The sequence below is a fragment of the Centruroides sculpturatus genome, unplaced genomic scaffold (genome assembly GCF_000671375.1).
Source record: "Centruroides sculpturatus isolate CEXI.00-Female unplaced genomic scaffold, Cexi_2.0 scaffold279, whole genome shotgun sequence".
In the NCBI taxonomy this organism is placed as follows: domain Eukaryota; kingdom Metazoa; phylum Arthropoda; class Arachnida; order Scorpiones; family Buthidae; genus Centruroides; species Centruroides sculpturatus.
Window position 1 is genome coordinate 320016 of NW_019384541.1, and position 21223 is coordinate 341238.

Consider the following 21223-nt stretch of genomic DNA (forward strand, 5'->3'; position numbering starts at 1 on the left):
TTTTATTATATATGCTTAAGTCCTGATCTAGCATTTAATACAACATCTACGTAATTTCTAACTACTGTAAAATCAGCGTTAAACTCTAACAAACACAAACTCAGTGCCGAATCTTAAGCTTAGCTCAGATTATATCAGACTTGACATTAATGAATTAAATTAATAAAACCAAAAAATACAAAAAAATTGTCACCTTAATTGCTGATAAAATATAATTGCCGGTTTCACGAAATAGACAATTCAAAAATAAGCCTCTTTTATGAATTTGACAAAGAGTTTACCTATTTCACTTAATGGGCAACATTCTAGTATTCGGCATAACATATGTAATTAGTAGTTTATAAAGATAACGTAAATTGTAATTCGATCACTGCAATAGAGGATCCAGAAGAACGTAAAGGGAAAGACTAAAATAGCTGAAAAATTAATAATTGCATACGACGATCGTATTGCAGATGGTCCAATAAATCGTATTTGCTATCGTAAATTTTTTAGAACAAAGTGTTGAAGTTCGAACAAATAAATTATATTTATTTATTTATTTTTGTGCGTGTGTGTAAATATGGGATGATGTTAGCCTTTGTAACCCCCGTGAATCAGCTCCTGGATTCCTCCGAAGTTTTATTATTGAACAGTAATTAGTTCAATGAGAAATTATTTTAAAATTAAAAATTTAACATGTGCTGCTTAAAGATTAAAAGATGTTTTCTGTGTTCACAAACTTTCGATTTCGATGACTGTTTTTGCTCATATTTTCCGAAATAATATCAGTTACCTTATTACGAGTAAAATGTTTATTAAAATAAATCTTAGATTAGTCAATATTTTGATTGGTTAACAATATCCGATAAACTTTTATAGACTTTTAAAAATTTTATTTATTACATTATTTTCTAAAATGTCATTACTCCTAATGAAATTTAAGATTTCTTACTTTAAATTAGCACTTTATTTTATACCTTATTCATATTTTATGGTTGCCGTAAATGTAGCTAATCCAGATAAACGAAAATATCGATTATATCATTACCAATATCTTAAATAATTAATTTTGTAATTCAAACATTAATGTAAATTACTTTATTATTTATGTATATATCTTATCAATAATGTATTTTAATTTAAAAATCTCTATGTAAATAATTTGGAAATTATTTATTTTATAATTATTTAATGTACGACATTAAATTTTAAATGAAGAAAGTATAATGTGTAACAGAATTATAGAGTTATTTTTATCTGTAAGATTCTCTTGAAAATGTAATAGTTTTAGTTCTGACAACGGAATGGAATTCCACAACAATTCGAGACGGCAGAAGACTCAACAAAAACATGAAATATGGACGTGAAATGTATCTCGGGCATCAATGGAATGACGTCATATAAGGCAAAACTGAAAGCATTCAGTGATCCACAACGAATATCCATACCTACAAATCACGAATGAAAAACTAAAAATTTTTTTATAACATCCTATAGGATAACATCGATAGTACGTTGTAAAGCGAAAAATTCTACTCTAGACATTCTTTCTGTAAGACATAGATTTCCTTCTTTGTTGTCAAGTACAGTTGTACGGAGACGGGAGGAGGTATATCTAGTAAGAAGCAGCCACCTACCAATTTTATTATCTGAAATCCGGTTGATTTCCTGCTACAGACTAGAGTAAAACCCCAGGGATGTTATCCAGGTGTTGGTGGCAGTGTGCCGTGACCAGTTTGGAGGTTTTACGGCTATTTCCTCTCGTAGTGTTAAAAGTCCCTGGAGTTTTATTAAAACATAATCAAGTAAAACTGTCAAAGTTATTGGAGAGCGTTTCTACTTCGTCATAAACAGCTTCAAATTGGGATTTAATGCAGTTTCAAACCATTTTATGATGAAAACACTTTATATTGTACATTTAATATATTCTTTGATTATTATGAGTTTTTAATAGTAGAAAACATTAAGTGAATGATTTATTAAAGTTTATATAAATCCAGTATTGTTACTTAACGTATTACTATAGTTATTTAAAAAAAATAGCTATAGAGGCTAAACTATTTTTACGTTTAACTTAATAAATCATTTTAAATATAGATATAGGAAGTTTTATGTAGGATTTCGAAATTAGCTTTTAAATAAATTTAGAGTATTGAAGTTAATTCAATTATGAAATAATTACGCTTTTCTCTTATAAAATAAAATAATATATCTGTGTAGTTTTCTAAAAGAATTCGCGATGTTCTACTGACTGATTCAAACAGACTTAAGTTATTTCCTATGTTTTATGTCAACACTTTTTATATTATTTGAACCATTATCCCACTTCCGGCTATACTAAAGCTCTGCACTTCCTATTTCGTTCTTCCTACAGATTTCTCTTTCGATTTCTTCATTGAAATATGTAAGATTAAAAAAAACCAAGTCAACTAATTCTTTTTATTGTCGTGTTTTTATGAAATGTTTACTCCATTCACTTATCTGATCTTTTATATTGTTCTGAAATTCTTTTAAATAGTTTTCTTTTCAAGACAGTTCAACACAGTTTGTTTCAAAAAATTATAAATGATTCGAAATCATTTATTTTCTATTTTCATTGCTCACAATGGAAAATATTCTTTCGTTTGAAATATGCTCTTATATTGTGCGGTTTGTGTATAGGATTGTTGAAGTGAAATATACAAAAGAAGTTTTCGTATCTAACTGTTTCAAACTGTAACGTTTATAACATTGAATTATTTATTTATCGAATCGGTGCTGCATCTCATGACATTCAGATCGATTCAAGAGTTGGATGAGTTACGCACTCTCTTTGCGCTTGTATAGAGTCGTGACAAATGGTTGTTGGAAAGAACATACATCTATCAGTCTGACAAAAATTTACCAATAGAGAATAAAACATGAGATGAAGAATTTTAACATTTTCTACAACTGTAAACTACTGTAAATAACATATATTGGAATTTCTTGATATTGTCTTGCCATATAATAATAATAATTTGATTCAAAATGCAAATCAGTCCAATAAAATTAAATGAACTGATTAAAATGAATAAGACACGTCATTGGAAACTATAGAAAAATACATAATATAATATTTTCGAAAGATTTTTACTTCTCTATAATTATGTCAACGAAAAGTATACTAAATTATTATAAAGTAACTATTTTTTATACGCTGTAATTTAGATTTGTAATTATATTTAATATAATGTAATAAATGTTCATTGTAATTATTCTCAGAAAAACTCATAATTAATTTGCTTACAGCAAATTGTAAATGTAATAAATGACAATTATCTATTATTTTTAAACTATATTTCAGTTATCAAGAAAAAAGATATAAACCTTAAGGCAGTGGGATAATCTATCGACGTTCCATTCAGACTCAAATATAATTTTAATTAGGCCTATATCATAAAAGTAAAAAAGATAAACTTTTTGAATGAATTTCAATATAACGCTAAGCTTATTAATACACTTGTTAGAATATTTTAAACCCATTTAATTACTCGACTTTCGAAATTTCTACGAATTAAATATGTTATAGATAAATAAATTTTTAACACTAAAATATAGTAATTCACAAATATCTGCGTAATGCGTACATAGAAACTTTTTGAGGATCGATTCGAAATTTATTCTCGGGCCTTTTGAAAAGCCCACTCTATATTTATATCGTGATTGATTCAAAATATATATTTAGATCTGCGTAGAATTCAATAACTGTTTTAGTTTGTTATAATAATATTCTTGCTCTTTTTATGACTTTTATCATGCTACATAATATCCGTTTTGCATTTTTCTTACACTGCAATTCCTTTGGTATATAGAAGCTAAACCGGAACAAATATTGATGTAACAAAACATAATAAAACGATTCATTCGGCTTCATAGAAACTACCATAAAATTTTTAATTTATTACCCACTTGCGAGTTGCTTTGTCGAAATTTATATTTTAGTGCAAAGCTTTTTAATTTTAATTAAACGTCGAATAAAATACAGTACTGTACATGTAATAAGACATAAGTAATTATAAAATTAATAACTTATAAATATGTTACATGTCATATATTTATTAATGTTTTAATTAAGAAATTAGAATTATTTTATTATTACATTTATAGTATAAATCGGGTCAACAAATGTAATCATTAAGCAATGACGTCAACATTCTCTGTAGGGTCAAAACGCCCAGTTATATAGGGGGGAAATAGGGAAAAAATGTTCATGAAAATGAGGTTGTGGCTTCTTAAGTATCCTCTAAGCCGGTTTCGCCAGGGTCTAGAGCAACATTTGGTTTTTCTCATTTTTTTGTTTAGGCTACTGAATAAATAAATGAAAGAGATAGTATATTGCAAGCAATAATATTATCGTCAAATTAAGAATACATAATTACTTATCAAAATCTATACGTTAAATATTTTAATTTTGTTTAATTTCTTAAAAAAACAATTCTTTTCCTACAAATATAGCCTATAGTTTAAAAATTTTTTATAAATTTTAAAATATGAATCAATTTAAAATTTGTTTAGTTTCTAAACTTAAATATTTAAAATGAATGTCGTTTAAATTTGTAATAAATTTTTCTTATGTACCATTTTATGATGAAAACACTTTATATTGTACATTTAATATATTCTTTGATTATTATGAGTTTTTAATAGTAGAAAACATTAAGTGAATGATTTATTAAAGTTTATATAAATCCAGTATTGTTACTTAACGTATTACTATAGTTATTTAAAAAAAATAGCTATAGAGGCTAAACTATTTTTACGTTTAACTTAATAAATCATTTTAAATATAGATATAGGAAGTTTTATGTAGGATTTCGAAATTATCTTTTAAATAAATTTAGAGTATTGAAGTTAATTCAATTATGAAATAATTACGCTTTTCTCTTATAAAATAAAATAATATATCTGTGTAGTTTTCTAAAAGAATTCGCGATGTTCTACTGACTGATTCAAACAGACTTAAGTTATTTCCTATGTTTTATGTCAACACTTTTTATATTATTTGAACCATTATCCCACTTCCGGCTATACTAAAGCTCTGCACTTCCTATTTCGTTCTTCCTACAGATTTCTCTTTCGATTTCTTCATTGAAATATGTAAGATTAAAAAAAACCAAGTCAACTAATTCTTTTTATTGTCGTGTTTTTATGAAATGTTTACTCCATTCACTTATCTGATCTTTTATATTGTTCTGAAATTCTTTTAAATAGTTTTCTTTTCAAGACAGTTCAACACAGTTTGTTTCAAAAAATTATAAATGATTCGAAATCATTTATTTTCTATTTTCATTGCTCACAATGGAAAATATTCTTTCGTTTGAAATATGCTCTTATATTGTGCGGTTTGTGTATAGGATTGTTGAAGTGAAATATACAAAAGAAGTTTTCGTATCTAACTGTTTCAAACTGTAACGTTTATAACATTGAATTATTTATTTATCGAATCGGTGCTGCATCTCATGACATTCAGATCGATTCAAGAGTTGGATGAGTTACGCACTCTCTTTGCGCTTGTATAGAGTCGTGACAAATGGTTGTTGGAAAGAACATACATCTATCAGTCTGACAAAAATTTACCAATAGAGAATAAAACATGAGATGAAGAATTTTAACATTTTCTACAACTGTAAACTACTGTAAATAACATATATTGGAATTTCTTGATATTGTCCTGCCAGATAATAATAATAATTTGATTCAAAATGCAAATCAGTCCAATAAAATTAAATGAACTGATTAAAATGAATAAGACACGTCATTGGGAACTATAGAAAAATACATAATATAATATTTTCGAAAGATTTTACTTCTCTATAATTATATCAACGAAAAGTATACTAAATTATTATAAAGTAACTATTTTTTATACTCTGTAATTTAGATTTGTAATTATATTTAATATAATGTAATAAATGTTCGTTGTAATTATTCTCAGAAAAACTCATAATTAATTTGCTTACAGCAAATTGTAAATGTAATAAATGACAATTATCTATTATTTTTAAACTATATTTCAGTTATCAACAAAAAAGATATAAACCTTAAGGCAATGGGATAATCTATCGACGTTCCATTCAGACTCAAATATAATTTTAATTATATCATAAAAATAAAAAAGATAAACTTTTTGAATGAATTTCAATATAACGCTAAGCTTATTAATACACTTGTTAGAATATTTTAAACCCATTTAATTACTCGACTTTCGAAATTTCTACGAATTAAATATGTTATAGATAAATAAATTTTTAACACTAAAATATAGTAATTCACAAATATCTGCGTAATGCGTACATAGAAACTTTTTGAGGATCGATTCGAAATTTATTCTCGGGCCTTTTGAAAAGCCCACTCTATATTTATATCGTGATTGATTCAAAATATATATTTAGATCTGCGTAGAATTCAATAACTGTTTTAGTTTGTTATAATAATATTCTTGCTCTTTTTATGACTTTTATCATGCTACATAATATCCGTTTTGCATTTTTCTTACACTGCAATTCCTTTGGTATATAGAAGCTAAACCGGAACAAATATTGATGTAACAAAACATAATAAAACGATTCATTCGGCTTCATAGAAACTACCATAAAATTTTTAATTTATTACCCACTTGCGAGTTGCTTTGTCGAAATTTATATTTTAGTGCAAAGCTTTTTAATTTTAATTATACGTCGAATAAAATACAGTACTGTACATGTAATAAGACATAAGTAATTATAAAATTAANAATGTATTATTTAAGTGTATATATTTAAATTAAACATATACTATAGTTAAATAAAAACAAGAACGACAATTATAATTAAGTTGAAAAGAAACGCTAAAATAAAGTAAAATGTGTCTTTAGTGTTTCTTCTGAATTTGTAAAGTTTAATTATATACTGTAGCTTAGTTATCATTAGACATAACTGAAGAAACGAAAATTACAATTTATAGGAAAGTATTAATTTAGACAAGTGTTGTAGCTATTGTTTTAAATCAGCCAACAATTTATTTAAATTCTAACACGAATTTGGCTTAACAGTATTTACGACTTTTATGCCAAAAGATAATTATATGAACGGACCACATAAATTTCTCCATATGTTACGATTTTACGTTTTAATTTTCAAAATCAAATGCAATTTTACATTAAGAATTTGCCAGGAATTTTACGTGAGAAGATTTTAATGAGAATATTTCAATCAGGTTTTTCCCCTTTTTATTGAAAAATGATTTTCAGTAATTCTTTAGAATATTCAAGAATTATAACAGCAAATTCAAAATTTGTTTTCCCCGACGAATGTAATTAAATAATAATTAAACAACAAATAGACATAAATGTTTAAATAATAAATAAATAAATGAATACAATTTTTCTGTAAATATGATAAAAATATTATGTAAGTATTTTTCAATTGTTAACTAAATTTATTTAAATAGAGAAAAATTATTATATTTTACAAATTGTAATATCAGATGATTATTGTATTCGTAAAATATAAGAAATATTATTACTTCTATATTATTTTTTAAGCTTTCTAATTATTGAAAACTCAATACTAATTAATGACAATGTTCAATTTTTAAGTTTTAATTCAATTTTAATACTTGAATGTCGTCTATAGTTATAATTAAATTTTGTAATTAATAAAATAAATATATTATTCATTAATATAAATTTTCTTTTTGATTTTTAAAAACTAAAGTATATTATTTTATTCAGTATAAATTCATATTTAAAAAGTAAATGAATTATATTAAGTATCTAAATAATCTTACATAAAATATATTAATTCATAAAAATATAGAATTTACACATTGCTTTTTTTATGTTGCTATCGATATAATAATTTATAGAAGATTGAAATAAAAACTTGTAACCCACATTTCAAAAGAATAGCAAAAATAAAATGTTTTATTTATAGACAAAATATTTTATATTTTGATTTAATTAAAATTTTAAGTGTAAAAATTTAATAAACTTTAAAAGATAGTTCTTATATTGAGAAACAGATTCCCAAAATGTGGAAAATGTTACTAACTCACGGCAGATCTTCATTTGCAGGCTGCTGATGAAGCTCATAGTTTTAATCCTGCGACACTCAGTTTTCATTTTAGATACTTCGTTCTTTAATATAGGAACTTATTTTTAAAGTTTACCAACTCTTATAATTAAAATGTGACGAAAGCCGTCTTTACAATTTGAATATTTTTAAGAATTTATTTTTTAATGAATTTTTAAAATACTCTTTAACTCGAAAAGATTCCTATTAAAAAGTTTCTCTCTTTTTAAAATGACTTCATTTCAAATACATATAAGTTATATTTAACAAATTGCATTCTGATTTTAATTTTTCTTTTTTTTAATTTGAAAGGAAACAAAATATATAATTTTATCATGCGAATGAAAAAAATAAAAAAAAAAAAACATAAATTCGAAATTAAGGTAGAATTTATTATTAATAAAGTCAACTGTTATCATATCCTTTTTCGAGCCACTAAAAACTATAGCATAGCCTATATAAGGAAAGGAACTACTTGATAATTAGGAAGCATTCTTTATTTTTTATAAATTATAAATGAAAATAAAATCTTCAATATTATTAAATTTATTTCATATTTGATACAATTTATTTTATATAAAGTATTTTATTTTATATTAATACTTTAAACGAAATAATTTTTACTTTTAATCAATGCAGATTAATCTGGAATAAAATTTACTTTCTTCTAATACTTAAAAAATTAAATATAATAAATTTAATAGTGAATGTTGTTTTACGTAAATGAAAGATTGAAAAGACAATACAATAATGCTAAAATATTTGTATGATATTTTGCTAAAAAAACAGTATTAATAAAAATGAAAACGTTATACTAAAATTGAGAATATCGTTGTACAGCACTTATAATTTTCGATTTTGTATTGAACAAAGTATAAAGAGAAATTATAAAAAATAAAAACGAATCAAGTACCGAAAATAACTTCTCGTTACTTAGCACAATTAGGTCCATTCTCGAAAATATACGAGATAGAAATCTACGTAACTGTCCGCTTATGTTCATTGTAACGGCAGTCAAAATCCATTAAGCCCTCTCATTGAAAGAGATGTGGTTGATATGTCATCCTACTTTAATAAATTAGTGTTTTAAAATGCAAAGTAATGGTTTATGGAGACAAAAATTGAAGTGTGCTGATGATTTTATCAAAGATTTATATTTAAATATATAATATACGTTCTCCTTTGACTATTTTCTTAAACGTTTAATTTAACATTTACATTTCATCTTTAATCGGATTACGGATATTTTCTTAATTGAGATCCGTTTAAAAATTGAATATTACCACAGGTTTATTATAAAATTTAATAATTGTAAATACTGAATAGAAACTGAACTTAAAATTGAAACAAACATCATTAAAATAAGTAATCTTCAATGCCAAATTTTATAAAAATGACCAATGCCGAGTTTAGAAACAAGTCAAAAGAATTGCTCAGCAACATCAAGATGTAGTCCTATCTGATAAAAAAAATATTTTGAAAGAAATATAACCCTACATAGTCTTTAATATCATATACTACAGTATATCTACGTATCGCTGGTTGACAACCACTTTGTTCTATCTTCACTTCTGCAAGTTTTGAGAAATCGAATTTGTAAGTTTAAGAGAATAGATTTAGAACAAATTATTCTTGCTCTAGCGGCGTCAAAAATAAGTAAAAATAAACTCTAATGAAGATGGAGATGGGGATTAATAGAATATAATATTAAGATTTCAAAATATGCAAAAATGTAGAGAGAACGAAGTGATTCTTGGCCAGCGATAAGACATTATCGAGTATATAAACTTTATATTCCACAAACTTAGTTCCAATATTATAAATATACGATAAATATATTAAAATGAGTCTAAAGAAAGAATCAATGGTTTTAACCCCAACACTTATCCAGAACGGTAAATTTTGCAAAGTTTCTACCAAAACCCAGTAAAAAAGTAATGTAATTTTTATATTCAATCTTTAATTATTAAAATAAATTTAATGGAATAGTTTTTAATAAAGATAAGAAGGTAAGGCACAGTCCGTTTTGGTAAAACGTCTTAATAAGAAAATAAATAATAGAATTTTTAAGTATTGATAGATAGTTATAAACACACAATATTAACAACTAAGCGATTTCTTTGTTCATTAACATAAAAAATATTTATTTATCTACTGTATTTCCATCAAAACTTTGATTTAATCAAACGATATTTTAGGTATAATTTTCTGACCGTTAAAAAATTTTTCACGACAGTGCCAATGTGCAGACTGGCCGTTGAAAACACGGGTGTAAATAATTATACACTTTTGCAAATCCCCTTAACACATTTTATTAATTTAAAGACATGAATAAGCATTATTATTAAACTATATTGAAATATGTACTGAGCATTTGTTTTATAATTTGTATGTTATACTAAACCTATTAAAATGCTTTGATAAAATTTTCTAAACTTACCTAAACACAAATTATGAATATTTATTTAAGTAATTATGAAATCAAAATTAATGTTATAAAGCTACCTGAAACGAAAAAAACTTTAAATGTTAAAAAAAATAAATAATGCATTAAATTTTTTTAAAATCCTGAAAGTTCAAAAATTGCTTATTGTTACAAATGCAAAATCTTCGGAACCGAAGCGAATATTTAAATTTTTAGAAAATAAATATTTTAACTTCTCAAGCGTTGAAAACGTTAACACAATTTATTCTACTTACAGTTAATAATAAAGCGCATTCATAACCCAAAGTTAGTAAACGGAAATACTTGTAAAAATCATTTACAAGTATCAAAATGAATTTATAACTCAAAGCAGCATTTTCTTTAAAATGATTTAATTAGTTTATATTATAGTTTCATAATTTATAACCTATATCAACTATGATAGAACATTCTAAAGCTATCGTTAAGTTAAACAGATCGATAAGTTTTATTATTATTCACACGATCTAACCTTAAAACCAAAAAACTCCATATCACAAAGAAAATCAATTATGCTATTGGAAAAACTTAAGACATCTCTTGAGATTGGTTTTATTTATCTTACTTTACTTAAGAACGTTCCAAATTATTTTGTTGAAAGATTAAATGCATTCTTCAACGAGATTATGGAACAAGGTTTTATCCCTAATGATCAGAAAAAATATTATTTATCGTGATTTCTAAGAAACAAGATCCTATAAATCCGGAAAATTTTCAACTAATAGCTTTGTTATTCACATTAAGAAAACTTTCATTTTTATTTTAGCAAGAAGATTAAACTTTTAATTGACTTACTTATTGTAATGGCAGCTATTGAGCATAAAGATTTCTGAAATTATAATTATCTGAATTATAGTTATTCATAAAAGACATTTATTTTCCAGTCATTGAGTAATTTTAATTTTTATTACATTTATAAATTTCAAATGTGATTAAAACAGAGTTTCCTAAATTGAATGTTTTAATAGAAAAGATTCTGGAACATCTCCGATTTCATTAAGTAAAGATTTTCCCCAAGGAAACCGACAGAATCCTATATTATTTAGTATTTTCATTAATGATCCAAACTTAATCTTTGACTTCAGTTCTAATGATAATATTTTTATTAGTTTTTTACATTTTTTACAATATGATAATGGCATTTCATTAATAATTTCTAAAATAAATTATAAGTAAAAACGGTCTTCTAATAAATACAGAAAAACTGAAATATTATATGTAAAAGAAATGCGAGATTAAGAAGGAAGAAAATATTTTAAGTGAAAACAATTTGATTATCCTGTTACACGAAATTAAATTAAAAGTATCAATTTTTTTCTTAAAGTTATTATCGAATTTTTTAATAGGCCTATAATTTTTGTATTTACTTTATTCTTACAAGGAAAGAGGATATTTTACGATAGAATTTTATTTAAGAGAATTAATTATCCGATCTCATTAATTTCTAATTTAAATAAAATTTATTATACAGTTAGTATAGTTTACAGCATTTTTATTCATGATTTGGATACTAACTATGCTTACTTGAATACAGTGCACATTAGAAAAGGTTTTACTTAGAGAATTAAACTTTCCGACCATATATATTTTCACTTAAAATCAGATTATATCCATTTGGAAATTTCAAAAACAAATATTAAATTAATCTGATCTTCAGTGGGATAAATATAAAATTGTTATTTGTTTTCGTAAAAGAGAAAAAAATTAAATAGACAAAAATATATTTGGTATCAATTAGTTTGTTAATTACATAAAACATTTTGTGGTGTGTAGATAATAAAATTAGTTATTCCATCTATATCAATTATCATTTTGAATTACGACGATTCTGTAATACTGTATTGCAAAACCGAAAATATCAATATTTGTGTAGAAACAGATTATTACAAACGATTCACACAATTAAAAAAATAATTGTTTAGTAGCGATTAAATAACGTATATTAACTTAATATTTTAATTTTATACAAATTATAAGTATATTTTACGATGTGTACTTAATCTATAAATATTCTACTAAATTAAATATTGCAAATATTTTTTTCTCGTTTTTAATGCGATTGTTTTAATCACGAGAGACGACATATGAAATATAACCAATTCATTAAATACTTCACTTTTTAAAACTGCACTTTTTTATTTGAAGTTTTTAAAATATATATGTTAAATAAATTGATTATAATTATTCATCTACATTCTTCTTAGTGAAATTAATATCAGTCTACTATAAATCAGGAGTGTACTATACCTAGTGTCGTAACTAAGATTTAATCTGTCCTGTGTAATTATTTATTTTTGCGCCTCTTAAATTTTGGGAGGAACAACTAATAATACGAAAACAAATACGATAAAAAAATTGTTTATAAATAATTTTGTGCATACAAAAAATTTACGAGATCATTTACATGTATTTATACACGAAAATATTACAGTATATTTGATAATTTTTTTTATCAGTTCCATTTCGAGGACCCGTTCGTCCCGGACCTTGTGCCTGTGAATCTGTTGCACCTGCCTAGTGTACTCCTACTTCGAATTATATTGACATTATAGTATTAATACAAAGATATTTTTATTGAAATCAGGACCACTTTATTTTAGTAAAAATCATTATTTTTATGTTAACAGGTCAAATGTTCATAAATGCATTATTTTAATTTAGACACGTATGCGTTATTTTAATCGAAACCAATGTATTTGGGTTTAACAATTTCATATAGTTTGATTTAACACAAATTTATTGACCAAATAAACAGATTTTAGCTGTAAACTGCGGTCCGTTTAAAAACAATCTAACTTAATACCGCCCAAGGCAACACTTAAGTTGTGCACCCTCGCTATAAATAGTAAACATTTAAAAAATATATTAAAGTGTAAAATAATAAATAACAACTTATCAAAAGTAAATAAATTTTTCATATTATCAAATTAATTAAAATGTTTAGATTCCGCATTTCATTAAACTGCAAGAAACAGCTAAAAATTTGCAGGTGCAAAAAGTGATACGTATAAAATATTAAAATTGTATTCATACCTGCAATTTGATGTCAATAACCTTCTTTTGTCTAACTGGTTTAAACATATGTTGAGTTACAATAGTTATTTCAAAGACACATTTTTTTTTTCTTTTGCTTTCCGTATGTATAAATTATTAACATTATCAGTTATTTTATCTTGGAATAGTTCCAATTAAAAATAAAAAATGAAAAAAAAATTATATATAGATCATTTTACATCATAATTTTCAAGAACTTTTATATATAATAATAATAATAATAATAATGACAATATTTCTTTTTAAACTTTTTGAAAAAGTTGAATTATTTGTTTTAAAAAATCAAAATATTGTAAAGTGTTTTAAATGTATTAAAATTGTTTAATGGATTTAAAGCATTTTATAACATTTGTACAGGAAACTATTCATAATGATTAACATACAATATTCAATGTGTTATATGATTAAAGGACTAAATAAATAATAAAGGAATATATAACAATTTTTTTGATAAAACATTAAACTATATTGTTAAGAAAATAATAATAATAATAGCTATTGTGCAAATTGAACTTTTTCAGAATATTTTTTAATCTTAAGTTTATTCCATTTTTTATCTTAAGTTTTGATTCTGAAGATTTTTTAATTATAATAATGTATGTCAATAATTTATATTTCATTATTTCATTTATCATTATAAAATTTAGTTTGAGAAAACAATATCATTTTCTAAAATAAAAACAAAATTACATAAATATGATTTGAAGACTCTTCACTAACTTGAAAGTTTCTGTATATTGTAAATTGTAATGATAATGAGTATATTAAATGAAATTGCGCTACTGAAACTCAACTGATCTCTTACAGAGTATCATAAATAAATAAAATAAATGGGCCAAACTTTATATTTTACTCTCTAATTGCTTTTATTCAGAATTGAAAGTCGCTTTAAATACGTTCCGAATGTCTTGGCTGTAGATTAATTTGTAACATTTCACGTCTTTATTTGGTCACGCTACGATTATTTATTATGTTATTATAAAAAAGTTATTGCGAAAAACATAACAGATCTAATAAGTATATGTTCTGATATATTTTATAATATTTTTATGATGTTATGTAGTAAAATATAATAACGTACAGTACTTCGTAACGCTTTTTTCTCACATTAATAAATCTTTAATTCGTCATTAATATATAATACTTATCTCCGCTTTATGTAATAATTAAATTTCTATTTAATATTAAGTTTAATTTATTACAATATTTAGCTATTTCTATCAAGGTTTTTGTATGTATAACAGAGGAACAATGATTCGTGCTTTATGTTAATTTTTACACATTTTTAAAACACCAACCGATCTTTTTTCACACGAAAAAGTTGTAATTTATGATAAAAGTATTGTAAAAAAGCTCCGCTAACTGTTCTGGAACCGACTGTACATTTAAAATTATGTAATTAGTTACTGCTTTTCGATACAATACCTTATAAACTATTGTGCCAGAAGCTGTTATATATAGCTAAATAAGCCGTTTGGCAGAGTCTAAAATTTAGACTCTGAATGGAGTTTTAAAAACAGAAAAATAAATATTTTAATTTTATGTAAAAGCAATTATTATACCGTATATTTCGGAACAAAAAATATGAAATTTTAAAAATATAATTTACGTTTCGTAAAGCAATCGCTTATAATTTGATTTAATAAAATTCATAATTGAAGCGAGATTCTAGGTTATTTTAATCACAGTTTTAATAAATTTACAAATTGATCGATTGATTAATTAACGCGAGGCATCGGCATATTGCGAGTAATTGGTCATCCGCAATTACCCCCATTACCGGTGGCCTGACCCGCAATGGTATCGATCATTGTGGGTGAGGGATGAAGAATGACGTTATACGGATACGGACCGAATTCGAACTCGGATCCCCACAGCCATGGGTTAATTCTTTACCACGTGACTATCGGGACAACGAAATTTATAAATTAATTTCTTCCATCTATAGATTTGTTTATTTTCAATATTTCATATTGCCCCGTAAAATAAATTTTATACTTAAAAGTGAATATTAAGTATTCCGGGCGGTGAATAATTTAAACGTTATTATAAATTCAAATTTTCTCTATTTTTAACTGCTATTAAAAATAATGGAGAAAGTTTTTTTATATTTGATTTATAATTTGTTTAAATCGGAATAATCGATAAAACTATTCAATTTTGGTTACGGTCTCAATCAATAATAAGAAAAATTCAATAACTTTCTCCGTGTAATGTATAAAATTATTTATTTCAATTTAAAATAGCTACAATTTTCTTTAAGGCGCCACTTTAAAAATATCAAGAATTGATTAATGATCTGAATACGTTAAACATTTATGCCATTGCTATTTTTATACTTAAACTTACTTGTATGCCATTGAAGTGTTTACATTTTAATTAGATTTAATGATCTTTAAATTAAAACAAAAATTAATACAGTAGAGTCCGAATAACTCGGCCACACCCTGGCAGGGGGGAAAACCCCTAGTTAATTTTCATTATAGACAGCTTTATGCCTCATAAAGTATTTTTCTGAGATCTATCTTATCGGGTAAATTACTGTACACTGTGTATTCATTAATTTTCATTTTCGTGTAGTAAAGGCTCTATGCCTTCATAAAGTACGTACTTTTCCTTTGTTTAAGGGTATTTGGGCAGTTTATTCTCTTTTGTATTCTCGAGCAAACAATACGTACAAGTACAGTACAGTATTTTCTGAGGAAACACGCGTACTTATTCTTTTTTAACCCCATTCCCGATAACCCGGCAAACTCGGCCACCCTTCGGTCCTCATTAGGCCGAGTTTTCGGGACTTTACTGTAATAAGAATCAACAAATATCTATTTCTACATTAAAAAATAGTCATATATTTATTATGAAACATTTTTCTGAATCTTAATATGATTTTTTCTGCGAACACTAAAAGAGCCTTTTCTCATATCCATTATATGTCTAATTAGGTCCACAATGGGCCGGCTGTGTGGTGAGGGACGAGGCCCGACAGATTCGGGACTTACCGCGCATGAAAAATTTCTGAGAGTCGCTCGCCCGGGTTCTCCAGAGCGAATAGGCTGTGGCCTTAACTGCTTTCTTTGACCATCCGGCCATCAGTGGCGCGTTATAGCTTCACGGAATCAACTTGAATTAGAAGCCATACGTACAGTATAGTGTTGACTTCAGATATTGTTCTCCGGGAAACGTTTTCTGGAACTATTTTCTTATAAAAGATTGTTTTGGGTTCTCCTGTTGGTAGGTGCTCCAGGCAATTTTTCTTTTTGTCCATAGTATTTCGCGCAACTGCCGGCCATCGATCTTAATGTACCAAAATAATNAACGATAAAAATTTCAATTAAATTATCTTCTGCAGTTTTTTATTGAAAACAATATCATATTTAATTAAAATTATTATCTCAATTTTCTTTATTAATTTACTTAAGAAGAAAAATAAAAATTAACTGAATGATATAAAATTTTTTATTATTTTTGTAGATTTTTACAAATTTTGCTAATGAAAATTGATAATATATTAGCATCTGGTTTGAAAAAATGAAAGAAAAACTGTTTCGTTGTCACTGAGGATAAAAGTTTTATAATCAATGAAGGAAGAGGATAAATCATTAATTTTTGAAATTAATCACTATATTTATAGCGCTAATAACATGTAAAATAATCAAAAAGTTCGAACTAAAACAACAATTTATTATTACCTTAATAATTTGTTTAATAATTCTATATGAACACGCAAGAAAATTTTACAGTATTTCTAAATATATTTTCTTTGTGAATTCTTTAAAACTACATTTATATTTTTGCAAATATAAAAAAAATAGTTTGATACATTTATAATTCGTAATGAAAAAAGTTTTAATATTACATAATTACGACAACTAATGTCGCAATTATGAATATAAATGTAAATGAAATAAGAGCGCCCTAAAATTATTTTTAAAACGTTTATTAAGATGTATTTAAGATATTAGCTATAAGTATATCGAATTTAAAAACTTCTAATTTATATTATAGGAAGTAAAATTGGTTTTACCACGTCAAATATACAAAATAATAGTACGAAAGAAAGAGAACTTAGTGCTAAATTATCTGCAAGAAAATATTACAAGCATTAAAAGTGATATCAAGAACAGATATCGCCAACTATCTGACATGAAAAAGACCTTAATGTATTTTGATAACGTAAACGATAGAAGAAAGACATCACATTGTGGAAAAATATGATGAAATGACATTAATTATCAGATAATATTTCTGTCATTTCATTATTTATAACAATATTGAATAAAAGTTCAAGATTACGGAATATATAGTGAATTATTATCAATGACTCTAGCGAAACGTTACTGAAGATAAATATTGGCTTTTACTGTCAAGAAGAAGTTTGCTATAATATGAATGAAAGCCGTATTTTATATTATGAAATGAATTATTTCTATTCTTTTATAAAAATACTGTATTTAGGAATTGTTTCGTTGACAGATAAATGTTCTTTTTTTCATCCGGACTTGAAACTAAATTGCATCTGTATCATATTATAATGGCCTATGACATTTTTATAGTACTATTCATAAAATTTTGTATTTTTTTCTTTTATTTTCAGTGATTTTTTGTAACATGATCAATCAATCTAATACTTTTATAGACGAAAGCTATTCGAGAATTGATTTTTCCGCTGAGTCGGGCATTATGATCACTTACGTAATAACGTAATTAGATAACCGAAAAATTACCTATAAGGTAAATCAAACAATTTATAATATTGTTTGTTTTGATAAGTTAATTAAAAGTTGACAAATTTTTCGATTTACTCTCGACACAGAAAGATTTAGAAAATAAATAACTATTCTGTCCATTAAAATTGATTTATTAAACCGATGTTTATTTTAAATTTTTATTAATTGTTGTAAATTATTCTTGGTATAATATCAGTTATAATTGAGAACTAGATACGGTATTAAATGAAATATACAGTGTTATTTCCCTAATATTAATTACTGGTATCTTTAAGAAGGTAATTCAGAAAATTAAGTAAATAAGAATTATAGACATAATAATTACATACGTGCAATAGCGAATTTAAATATGCCGAGACTTAATCATAAATTTATTATAGTTCATGTAATATTTTTTTATTGATTTATGTCAACATTTACTGTTCATAAAACTTTAATGAGGTTCCTAAATCTAAATATTATATAAGAAATATTATTTTAAAGTATAAATGCAATATTTATATTTTAAAATTTGTTATTAACCTAACATTATGAAATAAATTCAGAAATTAAGTAAAGTGTATTGATTTATCAGATTTTCTTTTCATTTTCTCTAATGTATTAAATACATTTTTTACCATAAAGTGTTATATTTATCAAGAAACTGTATTAAAAATTTTAAATAAATATTTGATATAATTAAAATGATCATTGTTATTTTAATTATAATTTATAATTTTTTAAAGATATTTTCTCGATAACTTAATAAAGTTCTATATTCAGAGCAGTGAGAAGTTTTATATAATATGTAATAATTTTAATTTCGAACAATATTAAATAATTTTCAGTCATTTAAGGAATTTTAATGCGCGTTGTTTGATCGATATATAATTTAGTAGTTTTGTAATAGAAATAATCAGCACTGATTAAATGATTTATTTATATAAAAGGAATATTAAAATTAATAAAACAACTTTTAATCCTTTAAGATATTTATAAAAAATCAATTTATTTTAGATTTATTCCTTTAGATTTAATAATATTCCAGATTTTATTATTAATTCTCGGCGTTTAATTTCAGATAAGTTTTTAATAGATTATTAAATATTATAATATACACTGCAAGACATAAATACAGAAACTTAAGTAGTTATTTAATAAATTTACGATGATCGTTATAAGGTACCGAATAAATGGAAAAGAAATTCCAATTAGGTTACAACTGCTTATTCAAATTCCGATAGCTAATAAAGTCAACGAACCAGGGTCACCTTACCGTGGGAGTGTAGACGAAGGGAAGGATCCTAATCAAGGATATTTATGATCTGAACGGGTCAAACCATAATTTCGGCAAATGAACCCGATCATTTTATCAAAGTAAGTGATGAGGATATCCCACAACAACAGTCTTCCTTATTACAAACAAAATACAAGACATCCTTATAAACGTATCTGTTCATAGGGTTTTATACATTTTCTCCTCTCCTTTCCAAACAATTATATTAATTACCGTAATATCAAAGTTCTTTCCTGATTTTTACTATGTTAAACTCTTCGATTAGTTTTACTATAATTAAAGAAAATGATACTTACAGTGATATTGTCGATGGATTTAATCCAGCAGGTACTTTCGTCAAACTCTGGTTGGAGCAATCCACTTGAAAGGAATCCTCTTGTTCTTCACATTTACACTTGAGCATGCAGGGGATTTCTCCTTGCTCCGCACATGTCCTCACAACAATAATAAACATCAGAATCCATTTAAATTCGGAATGGGACGTTTTGACAATATCACGGCAGTCCATAATTACGACAAATCTGCTTATTTGGACGGTCCATAAAAGTCTATTCTGTCTAACATGTATTATAAGTTTGGAGGAATCAACAGGAATTTCGACAGCTGAGTGCTACACGCGGAGAGTTGGCAGATGACGATCGGGTAACGGCACAAACAGGAGTGACTGAGTGTGACTGGTCGCACACTGCAGGAGAGCGCTCTCCCCGTGACGTCAGCTGTCAGAACCTGTTCTGCTCTTGCCTTTCACCAACAGAAAAGTTAGACCTATTTTAGAAACTCCAAAGAGATATTAATCTATCCCTTGGCTGTTGTATCAACATAAGATCGAGTTTCCCCCTCGCCATTTGTAAGCGTGTTTCTATCAGAAATGTGTAAAGTTACAAATGTTGTATTCTTCATAAGAAAACTAGGTTACGACCTTATTAGGAGAAGCTGGTTTAAGAGGGTTATTGGCGTGCTTTAAGCAGCAGGTTACTTCGTGGTCGGGGTTCTTTATTATATTTGCATAACAACGACATCTGGCGACAATATTTTTATAAAACGTTTAAATAAATAACATTACATTTACCTCAATTTCTTATCGCTCTTGTTCGACTACGCTTCATTTTCTTTCAAATACGTTTTCGTAAATTAAAACTGTTTTTTAAATGACACAATTAAATTATTCTTAGTAAACAAATTCGATTTTCTATCAAATTTCTAATATATTTGGGTTTCTAGTCTTTTAACACTATTTTTTTTTCCTTTAAAAATCCGGTCGATGCATTATTTTTATAAAAAAAATTATAAAATCACAAATAAAATACATGGCAAAAATAAATTAATTAAAATTAACTCTTAAGCAGTGTGAAAAGTATGACTTAAAATTTATACTATATTAGAATAAGTTAAACACTAGCCTATATTTTTATACCTATCTTATATAAATTTACGTAAATTTGCACTACACATGTATGTGATATAATGTTTAAAAATTTAGATTACAATATTTTAAGAGTTATAATATTTATGAATATTCAAATAAGAAATAAATATTAAAATTATAAATGTTCAGAATCGATGTGTTAATGAATATTATAATGTTTAGTAACACATCGTGTAGCCTGTGTACAAAATGCTTTTTACAAATTCAAATTTTTTAAAGATT

The 21223-nt window shown here is 25.4% G+C and overlaps 1 protein-coding gene across 1 annotated transcript in view; it reads right to left on the minus strand.

The window, feature by feature from the left end:
- The window catches only part of LOC111623382 (leucine-rich repeat-containing G-protein coupled receptor 6-like), a 121869-nt gene extending 101404 nt beyond the window's left edge, over window positions 1-20465 (minus strand). Inside the window, exon 1 of the mRNA XM_023365930.1 lies at window positions 19872-20465. Coding sequence (XP_023221698.1) covers window positions 19872-20083 — 212 coding nt within the window. The 5' untranslated portion in view covers window positions 20084-20465. The remainder of the gene's footprint in view (window positions 1-19871) is intronic.
- Between the last annotated feature and the right edge of the window lie 758 nt (window positions 20466-21223).